Source organism: Gadus chalcogrammus, chromosome 1, assembly GCF_026213295.1.
Source record: "Gadus chalcogrammus isolate NIFS_2021 chromosome 1, NIFS_Gcha_1.0, whole genome shotgun sequence".
Classification (NCBI taxonomy): domain Eukaryota; kingdom Metazoa; phylum Chordata; class Actinopteri; order Gadiformes; family Gadidae; genus Gadus; species Gadus chalcogrammus.
The window spans coordinates 16,740,831-16,751,846 of NC_079412.1; the positions used below are offsets into that span (position 1 = coordinate 16,740,831).

The 11,016-nt window shown below is 44.0% G+C and overlaps 2 protein-coding genes across 2 annotated transcripts; both read right to left on the reverse strand.

Moving 5' to 3' along the window:
* Positions 1-435: 435 nt before the first annotated feature.
* Positions 436-2,230, reverse strand: LOC130379434 (caspase recruitment domain-containing protein 19-like). Its single transcript, XM_056586305.1, has 4 exons — positions 2,209-2,230; positions 1,879-2,027; positions 1,486-1,642; positions 436-752 (listed from the first exon to the last, which is right to left on the reverse strand). The coding sequence occupies exons 1-4, from the start codon at positions 2,228-2,230 to the stop codon at positions 673-675; spliced, it is 408 nt and encodes a 135-aa protein (XP_056442280.1). The 3' UTR covers positions 436-672.
* Positions 2,231-2,425: 195 nt separating this feature from the next.
* On the reverse strand, positions 2,426-7,791 carry LOC130384690 (uncharacterized). The gene is made up of 5 exons (XM_056593009.1): positions 7,597-7,791; positions 4,580-4,771; positions 4,084-4,237; positions 3,797-3,979; positions 2,426-3,536 (listed from the first exon to the last, which is right to left on the reverse strand). Exons 1-5 carry the CDS (start codon positions 7,661-7,663, stop codon positions 3,158-3,160), a joined length of 975 nt encoding a protein of 324 aa, XP_056448984.1. The 5' UTR covers positions 7,664-7,791; the 3' UTR covers positions 2,426-3,157.
* Between the last annotated feature and the right edge of the window lie 3,225 nt (positions 7,792-11,016).

An 11,016-nucleotide genomic window follows, 5' to 3' on the forward strand; every position in this document is an offset into this window, starting at 1 on the left:
TCAAGATAAGGGTTGTTATACAAATCAAGAAAAACATGGGAATAAAAAAAGGATGCAAGAATATAATGGACGGATAAAGTGCCTTCTAAAGCGTATATTTATCATATTTAGAGTACATCTATAAACAAAACAAAATCGTGAAACATGGTCACTCGTTGTAAAAATATCTCTGGGGGATATAAAAAGCAATCGTTGTGCCGCTCTCTAATTATCCCAGATCTCCAGTATCATCTCACGGACACACTGTTGATGACCCAATTTTGTCCGTAGGGATTCACCTTCGACCCACTGGATGCAACAGTGTCTGTTCATAGGAATGCAGAACAGAAGAGACTGTTTTTGTACGTTTTGGTTGTCGGCTGAACGTGAGCTAAGCTGACCTACAAAGCCAGAGCTCTTGATGTAATGTGACAATGCGGTGATGTCATTTTAACATGCAGGGAGATGCGCACACATTGTGTGATAATAGAGGTGACAGGGTTCAGCAGACAGTGCCATTGGATGAAAAGCGCATCAGGCTTCGAAAGCTTATTGAAGGACGAACCCATTTTTGTAGAGATGTTCTTTACAGTCATGCAGCTGTATTTTCTCCTAAAAGTGCGGTCAACCTACAGACAGTTTTAGAACACTCAATAAGAACTGTATCAGAACTATGGATCAGGGCAGCACTGTTCATTGGGTTTTACCCTTGTGGTTTAGCACAGATCTCTCTTGGACTGTCAAAGTGTTGGTCTTCTTGGGTTCTGCCATTTCTAGAACAGAGAGAATATACAGAAGCCAGGGGAGTGAGTAAATAGCAAACAACAAAGATGACAAGCTGTAGAACAGAGGCAAAGCCTTTCTCCAAACATTTGCCCCTGATACACTGAGAAGCTGATAATAAGCAGGCCAGACATCCCATGATAACACACAGTGTGGTAGAGTTTAACCTGAGGATTTCATTGCAGTAAATACAGGTGAAGCTGGAATATGCATAATATATGAATAACTTAGGTCTATTTCATATCTGCCAGTCAGCAATAAAAAAAAGTTTAATTCTTGGACAAACCACCTCAAATAAATGTAATGAAAACATGAACTGTACCAGCTCTTAAAGACATTTCCGTGGACGGAGAAATGTGCAGCTCACGGTTCATGTTCAACAAAAGCTCCAGCACATATTTCAATACATCATTTTTAGCCATATACTTACTTCCTGTGTGCAATAGATGGTGAAATGATGACATCTATATTGATTATTCTATATAACTATTTTACACATAATATATATATATATATATATATATATATATATATATATATATATATATATATAACATTTGTTTATATATATATATATATATATATATATAAACAAATGTTTTTATCAGAATAATGTGGTGTTAAAAACCTGTGTATACACCACATACACCATTCTGAGACGTGGGACAAAACAAAGGATTTCTACAGTCTCTGTGCTCATAGACAATGTCTTGACCCAATGACCTCGGAGGCTGACCCTGCTTGGTAAAGTGCAGTAAAGGTCCTCGGCGTGGAGCTGGAGGGCTTGGTAGAACCCCAGACACGCCTCATCTCCCTCCTGCTGCAGGTGCTCCAGCAACCCAGAGAGCCTTCCCCTGGTGGCCGCCGCTAGGTTCCTGAACTACAGCAACACATAGATACAGCCTCACCCTCAATAAACACACAAAGATAGTAGGATACTGATCAGTATAGCAGTGGGTAGGATGGACTGCAGGTGAACAGACAGTTATGGGTTCGAATCGCAGTACGCACCCGTAGGCAATCTTTAATAATACGCCTCGCTCCCTTCCTGCACATTAATGATTATTATTTTTATTTTTTTTGCATTATAGTAATTAGCAATAGGTGGGTGGTCACCCTTTGTGCCTCATGGTCGTTCAGAATCTGGGGGTGGATCCTGTTGAGCTGCAGAACCAATCTGTCGAGCAGTGCCGTGTCCATCCTCTGGTGCCCACACAGGAACTGGGCGTCCCTCTGGAGAAGTGGATCACGGTAATCATCAATGTCTGGCCGAGGATGATGACAATTACAGCGGCACAGAAGACAAACGCAAGACTGACACATTAAGTGAAAATATGCCTGAAAATAAGTACTGCTTCTCCTACGATTACAAATATGTCCCTGAGAGACCAATAAGGTCTGTAAATTCCTTTAACAGTTTACCTAAAACAACAAATGTGAACGAACCTCCAAAAACCTCCCATGCCATGCGGTTATGAATTGTTGGCCTCTTTTACGTTAAACGCTCAATGTTAAAAAGCTTGGCTAAACTTCCTGCTTCTCGCTGCCGCCATCCTGCGGCCATGCAAAGGATGGCATTAGATCCACAAGCCAGTCTTGTCTAGGCCCTGGGCTGACAGGTTCCTTATTTGAAGTCAATTTCCGTCACTTTACGCCAGTAAACAGTCCCAGGAGCACAAATAATAAGAACACGAAAATTATAACAACAACACCGATGAGGTGGAGAATAAATATGGAGTTTTGAAGAAAATTTTCAAAAAGCCAACGTCAATGGAAAGGCTATCTCTCTATCGAATGTCTCGACCTCTATCCTGCCAATAACGCTTGCGTGGGGCATCCCGTCCCAGGCGATCCTTAGTGAGATTAGAATGGCCGGGAGGGAACGAGGTTATCTTGGCCGAACAACAAAAAAGGGAATAGACCTACATGCTATTTATAGTGACGACTATCCCATAGATTAACCAGAGCAGAAGGGGTTTATACCGCTAAGACTAGCTTTTTCCGCTTCATTCATACCTGAGTACCAATTAATGAATTCAAAGCAGTAAGATCAATAACTAACTGCAGTTAGTCTGACTTCCTTGAAAAAGAACAGTAATGCATTTAAAATGTATTTATTTAAATGAAATCTTGCGCAAATATAATGACAATGGCCTGCAGAATTATGTACAAGAAAGGCATCCTTAAAAGTGCAATGGCTCACTCTCACAGACAGATGGCAGTGTCTCCATACAATTTCACCAAAGGCACAGCCTCCGAAATGGTACTCACTGTTTTCACTGAATTATGCCTTTTAGTTTCCTTCAGTCATTGACGTAAGAAAAAACATCACCTACTCAACCACTAAAACTATTTACAGTTTGTTTTGTTTCATTATATCAAATATGTGTCCTGCTCACACAGATATAATCCGTATGGAGCATTCTGTTTTTGGTTTCACAACTTGGGGCTCCTGGGAGGTGTGTGGGGCCACTCGCGGTATTCTGTGCTCCTGCCCTCCAAGCTGTCGCACCACGCCAGCACCACGGCCACCGGCCGAGCAAGCAGCTGAGCTCTGCGCTGGACCTGACTCCTGTTCTCCACGGCCCATCGGACAGGGCGGCCCGTTCGTTGCAGGTGAGTTGCGCTGGAGATAATGGGAGTTTGGATGTGGGCCTGCCTCGTCCTGCTCCAGTCTCTTGTCCCGGGTTAAGGGAGATTGTCTGTAGCCAATTCCAGGGAGGGGAGTTGAAGATGGAACGGTACGATCGGCGTAGGGATGCAGGAGACAAGACCTGTGATAGAAAAAACATTGTTACGATGAGCCTCAGGTTGTGTCTGACTGAGAATAGTAGGTTCAGCATAGCATAGCTACCGTTATTGTCATTCCTCTTCTGAGGCCCTAAGAAGCACACTTCCATTACACTACTACTTTTTGACTAACGCTGCTTGATGCATCTTATTGTGAAAAAAGTGTTCTTTCTAGTTATTTACATATGAACTGCTACTTCCGTGTCTGTGTGTGTGTCTCAATCAGGGTTAGAGCCCATCTCACCCGCATGGTGCTTTGTTGTCAACAAATGCACCGTCACGGCCGCCTGAAAGCATCGCCGCTGCCTTCTGACGGCTGTTGTTGTTGTTGTTGTTTCTGCTGTGATGATGATGATGATGATGATGAGGGAAACCAGTCCTGCCCCCCTCACACTGCCTACGAAGCCACTCTTCCTCCTCTGTTTCCCTGTGGCCGCAAAGCATCAAACTTAGCATTAGTGGGGGGATCAGTTTCAGTTTGGTGGCCATGACGACGGACGAAGCTTCTGATGTTAAAGCAAGTATTTTCACCTCTTCTGGCGACTTCTCTTCCTTGTCTTCGTCTTGAAGCGCGCATGCAGACAGCAGATGATGAAGGCCATGGTCAGCACCACAATGACGCAGGAGCTCACGATGGACGCCCACACGGCAACGCGGAAACCAAACTCCCCGTAGGCAGACATGGCTGTACAGAGAGAAAACCCACATATGTGCTTCATGATAAAATTCATCCATGTGAAATGACTGCACACACACACACACACACACACACACACACACACACACACACATTAGTGTCTATCTTGTTATGAATATTTTATTGTAATCCATGTGTATGTCTTAGTGTTTGTTTGAAACCTTTCCACCATATCATTAACAATGATGTGGTACGCCGAATGTTTATTATTCTTACAGAGACATGGTCCTTTATCAACTCTTCCATGATCTATGTGTCCCCGTTACGGACACTGTGCAGTGTGCATTACGAGAGCTCTATCCTGAGCCTGTATTCTCATGTTTTACTCACGGCTACAATAGGTTTCCCCGACCCACTGGGGGCTGCTGGGGCTCATTTCACACACCACATTACTGCCCATCAGCCTGGTGTGGTCTGGGCACTGCAAGGAGATGACGGTGCCCACGTTGGTTCCGTTGCCCTGGATGACCCTCTGGGTGCCCAGGGATGGCCGAGGCCTGGGGGTGCACTGCTGGGCGAGGGCTGAAAATTAAAACACAACGCTTTGTGAACATACGCACCTTCAATGCTATCGGGCTTTTACAGGGTGACGTCACATCCTAAGGCCCCCGCCATTGTTAGGAGCATTGGACTGTTCGTTATTTAGTTGGTAGCAACGTTTTTTTTGTCTGACGGGTTGTGTCAATAAAGTGAAATGTATTGATCATTATGGTGAGACATTTTTGTGTTTCAAACTTCAACAGCATTCCCCATGCAAGACTAGGGAATACCCCTTTTTTTATTGACCGATGTTTAGGTTAGCCTGGTCCTACCGTACTTCATTTCATTTGCACAGAGAGTCTGGACCTGCTCAATTGACAAACGTTAACTCACTTGAAGGCGGGTGTCTGTTGAAGTTTAAAACTATTGGATCTGCCCAGTGCCACTCTGGATCTGCCATAACCAATCGCTAACGGATGGCCGGGAATCACGTTGCGCGCAGGCTGTAAACCAGGCCTATTCAACTATCGGCCCGTGGGCCAAATGCGGCCCCTCTTAATTTTTTTCTGGCCTGCAAGAGCATGCAAAAAATAAATAAAATAAAGGAGAAACATAGTTGCATGCAAATCAGGTTTCTGTTTGTAGCCGGTGATACTAGCCAGTATCAGTACCCCACAATCAGGAACTGGCATCACTTATTCTGACAATGTTTGGCTCAACCGATACGTGTGAGTCTAGCTTTTCTCATATGAATGACACTAGAACAAGGGCACTTTGCTCCATGACCTATGAGAAGCAGCATGAGTGTCTCAGGATGAGCCAAACTAGGCAAACAAGGCAGTGCAATCTTTCTCACAGAATCACTGGCTCAAAATGTCTCATATGTGCAGTAGTTCTGTTTTGAGATGATTCAAACAACATTGTTGAATTCTAAATACGTGTCCAAAATATGTGAGAACAAAATCTTTTATAATGATACGATTAAAAGTGAAGAAGGAAGGAATGCGTCTGACAAGTTTAGTCCATGTAGTAGTACTATATTAAGTTAACACTACTTTAAGTACGATTTATTTGTAGCATTTCATTCACGTAGTTTTACTCTGTGTGGCCCATGAACCCCCAGTGGTTTTCCTTTTCGGCCCACTTGTTAAGGAGGTTGAATAGCCCTGCTGTAAACAAACCAAACACTGTGCGTGAAGATGTCCGTCTGTTCGCTGATTGGACGCAGAAAATATGGACAGAGAAAACCCACTACACATACCGCAGCGCAGACCCAGACGGGAAATTCAAATTGAGCGGACGTACTTAGGCGGGCGAAGCCAGGCTATGTTTAGGTTAACGTATGTATAGGGTTTTACCAGTAGGCTACTACAACTCTCTTGAGTCCTTTATATGGCGGATTAACTCAAACCGAAAATCCCATGATGCCTTCTGATGAACAAGTCCAATAAAAGGGTTGCATGTTGATAAAGCATTCTTCTTTTTTCTTCTAACAGCTAACCCAATGATTGATTGACTAATAAGGTTAAAACTAACTCTGATCCACTATAAGAGTCAAGTCAAGCGAGAGGTAGGTCATAACAATTCAATATCAAGTATTAATGCATATCGAAAACCTGTCCATTTTAAATGTACATTTAAAACGGTAGAACCATTACACTGAGATTACACTATATGCATATTTATATTATTAATACTTTATTTATGAGATTAAAAAAAAATAGTGCTAGGATGACCTGGCTAATAACTGCCCTAATGCACTGCAGGATGGGACAGCAATTCCTCGGCTATCAGGCTGAACCCCGCAAAGAAGCTGGCTCAGCACACAAAGTGACAAACTCTTTCACGCCGTGTGACACTCAAGCACCAACTGCTGACGATATCAAAGAAGCAGGAGGACATTTGACAAATTCTTGGAAACATTGTTGAAATATTCAGCATTTGGTTATCATGCAGCACAATGCTATTTGTGAAGATGATCTTATTATTATGCAATTATGAGTAGGCTCCATATGGCATGGAGTATGGCTACATAAGTCTGCATAGATCTTATTAAGAAGATGTCAATATCAGTTCATGAGTGTGTGCGTGTGTGTGCATGTGCTGTGTGTGTGTGTGTGTGTGTGTGTGTGTGTGTGTGTGTGTGTGTGTGTGTGTGTGTGTGTGTGTGTGTGTGTGTGTGTGTGTGTGTGTGTTTGTGTGTGTGTGTGTGTGATAATGATGACGACAGTTGTTCATTCGTAGGAAGAGGAAACAAACAGAAAGAACGACGGAAGGAAGAAGAGAGGGATGGTGGAAGACAAAAAGAGAGAGATATGAACTTTATATTTGCTTTGAATTACTTTAGCCTCATCTTCATATTCTGGTGGAGTGTGTGTGTGTGTGTGTGTGTGTGTGTGTGTGTGTGTGTGTGTGTGTGTGTGTGTGTGTGTGTGTGTGTGTGTGTGTGTGTGTGTGTGTGTGTGTGTGTGTGTGTGTGTGTGTGTGTGTGTGTGTGTGTGTGTGTATGAAGGTATATTACTAAATGAATGTTCACAATTTAAGCACGTTTAAAAACGTTGGCTAAGTTTAAACACGATAAAAAAAGTCCCAACGATTTTTTGAACGAAAACCATGCAATCAAATATTTAAAAAACAATAAACGAAAACGGCTGTCGATCACCTAGATTCAATATAAATATGTTTATGAATACAAAATCCATGTTTAAAGATATGGTTTTAAGCAGAACGAGATGGGTAAGTAACGCGTTAGACAGGTATAGTGGCAATAGTTGAGGGAAATGTATTATAATGTGTAACATACCTACTATAGTTTTCGTAAATGGTTAAGAGCTACCACGAGCGTACTACTACTACTACTTTCTTACCTCCAATGTTTTGGGCACGACTGTCATTCGCGGGCTCAAGAGATGTTATCGACGTTGCCCCTGCCATACTGACACAACCCTAGTCCGCTCTTCGACCCGTCCACACCGACCGAGAGCCTTGCCTCCTCGGTGCCCAGTGGGTCAGCAGGAAGGGATCCTGAACCGCGACTGTGTTGCGCCAACTCGAAATTTCGTGTACGGAGATGTGCCACGCCCCCCCCCCCCCCCCCCCATCTCTGTCTTTATGTCGGTCTCTATCATGCTGGCACGCTTTCTCCCCGCCCTCGATCTCTCTCTTCATTTGCTTTAAAACAACAATAATATAACAAATAAATCAATCAACACAAAACAATATCTATATATTCTGAATTGTATATATGCATTTAATGGGATGCATTATGAATAATCGGGCAGCCCATGGACCGTAGGAATTAGGATTTTCTCAATTTACTTCGTTGTTGTCAGAAAGTGCAACATGCAATAGGCCTCTCTCTCTCTCTCTCTCTCTCTCTCTCTCTCTCTCTCTCTCTCTCTCTCTCTCTCTCTCTCTCTCTCTCTCTCTCTCTCTCTCTCTCTCTCTCTCTCTCTCTCTCCTGGATTTGTTATGGTTGAGGTTGCCATGTTCCCATAAATGCATTGGTACACAGGTTGGGCCACTCATGCATACGTATTACCAACACAATTGAGGAGAAAAGAGAAGCAGAGATAGGAACCACAAAAAAAGGCAACACCCTACAGACACGAGACATGAGCTCGAACACAACACCCAATACAACACGTATTTGTAGAAGAAGACAAAAAGGTCATTTTACAGAGAATTTACAAAGTCATTCAGAGAGAGACAAACCACAGATGTACCCATACCATGGTTAGACTAATAGAAGGTAATGCTTTCATTCCTTTTGTCTGTGGTCCTTTGTGGGCACACGATGAAGACACTTTTTTGAACCTTATGCAGAGGGTGAATGCCTGTGCCAGGGCTAATGCAAGGAACTTGTCGGGTGTCATGGCTGTTCACGCAGATTTCAATGCAGTGACGCAGATTGCTGTGTCTCTTGTTGTAATGAGTTGAGGCCGTACTGAATTCTGTGCTCACATTATGCCCCTAGTCTTGGTGAAAAACCAAATGAGTCCCATTATGTCAGCGAGACGCCAGACATGAGTGTGTGTGTGTCTCTGGTGCTCAGTAGCCCTCCAGGTTGTGTGGCTGCCCTCCTAGACAGCCCCCCCCCCCCCCCCCCGTTGTACTCCCTCCATGCAGAGGGGGGAGGGAGGCCATAAAATAGGGAAATGTTCGGAGATTGGCTTGAATTTGCTCCATGTTTGTCACTTTATCTATAAATATAGAACTAAACTATTTCTTCTGTGGTTCTTCTGCCTGATTTAAAATTTCTTCTGAATTTGGCAGGCTGGATGATGAGGTAAGTAAAATCAATTAAATAAGAGAAACATAAAACTTCGGGTTATGTGAATCTGACGTGACAGAAGAGACACAGAGAGGTGAGGAGAGAGAGGAGAGAGGTAGGGTCTGGCTAATCTCAGATCCAGCAGCCCAAAAATGTTGTAGCATAACTTCTGGGGGGGGGGAAACGGTACAGAGCCTGAGCTCTGTACCGATTTTCTACCGAAGAAAACTCATTGGCTCTAGTGGCTGATGATTTTAGACGGGGATTTGAATATGTGTATTTTTTACATTGGCCAGTCTACACATTACTGATTTGAAAACTTCATAGACACATTTACTTACTGCAGGCCGAGTTTGTGTTTGCCAAATATTCCCTTACAGATCCCGCCTCCAGCCAAAAAGAAATATGAAGCAAAAGAAAGCGTAACGCTCCGTTCACATAACCCAGATTTATGTTCAACGTCTTCCATCAGACTTTAGCTATTAATCTAAAGTTTGATTTGTGAGACTATGGTCTGACATGTCGCCTGTGTGTTCTCTGCGGAAAGCCCCCCGCCTTCCCCTTGATAAAGGGTTGCAGAAGAGGGCTGGTGGGACCACTCTGCCACAGAGGTGATTAACTAGGACGAGCACCATAACACGCTGCCGACCCGGGCACAACCAGCAGCACCAAACAAACTGGAGCACCATATGGCTCGAGGTAGAGGACACTGAAGGTGTCCTTTCCGAGATCAGTGCCTAAAAAAGGCACCCAAAATGAGGTCATAATGTGTTCACATACATGCACGTAGGCATGCACTCATGCATGCATGCAAGCCCACACTTACACACATTCTGAAGGCAGTCATCGTGACAAATATACCTGGATACCTGGATATACGTTGGATCACTACAAGGGCTTTCCTAGTCTTCAGAGGTAACATGGATCTCATGGATTTTTGGGTCGGAGAGGGAGGCTGCCGCTGCCAGGCCCCCAGCCTGACTGGGGCACTGGGGTAAGGCTGCTCACCAAGTCTAACACAAGATGCCAGGCAGGAAAAATGGCTCTTTGAGAGAAGGACGTTTAGACCATCCAGCCTTTCTGAGACACTGCCATATCAGGCCGAGAGACAGCATGAGACGTGCACCACAGGAGGATTATGGGAAGTAACACAATGAGACGGGAGAATGAGAGAGAGAGAGAGAGAGAGAGATGATCCAACGTTTGTTTGGTGCTGTGAGCCAGGTGGAATAGTCTCGTGGAATACAAAGGAGAGGCAAGACGGATTAGCAGACAGTTAAGAGTCAGACTAAAAGCTAGCACACCCTTCATCTCTCCCCCAGCAGGACACCCCCGGCAGGTCCGCTCAACGCTTGGCCAGCACCCTCTCATCACGCTGTCTGTGTGGGGAACTGAGGGTTTATTCATGTAGTGAGAGAAAGGAACTCCCTCCATTAAGGTGCTAACAGGAAGGCGACCCGACGAGGCTGTGGGCGCCCCCCAAAAAAAACACTGGAAGAGATGAGTTAACACGTACGTGGTAACACATGGGACCACACACACCACACACACACACACACACACACACACACACACATGCAACCACACAAGCACACATATGCATGTGTGCATGCACGCACACACACAAATAGAGCACGACCACGCATGCACACACACACACACTGTAGCATTCGTTTTCATCGTTATGTTCCTCATTGCGTTTGATCTGAACTGCTCTCTTCTGATGGCGGGCTCAGGCATACTAGCACCTTTACACCACTGTTTTGGCTGGGTCTGGGTTTCCAGTTTCAAAGATTATAGTTTCGGTATGAGCCTAGTTTCAAAACGTTTTTTTTCTCTATATCTTGAAGATACAATAATTTGGAAAGATTATTAGGCCTATGTAGGAGTACATTGTAGATGAACACATGGAGGCATTTGTTGTTGAAGCTAACTTTTTTGTATTGTTTATTAAACAACTATTAAAATAGTTGTAAAGTTTCTAATCCTGTGAAGGCAATCTAATGCTGAGTCA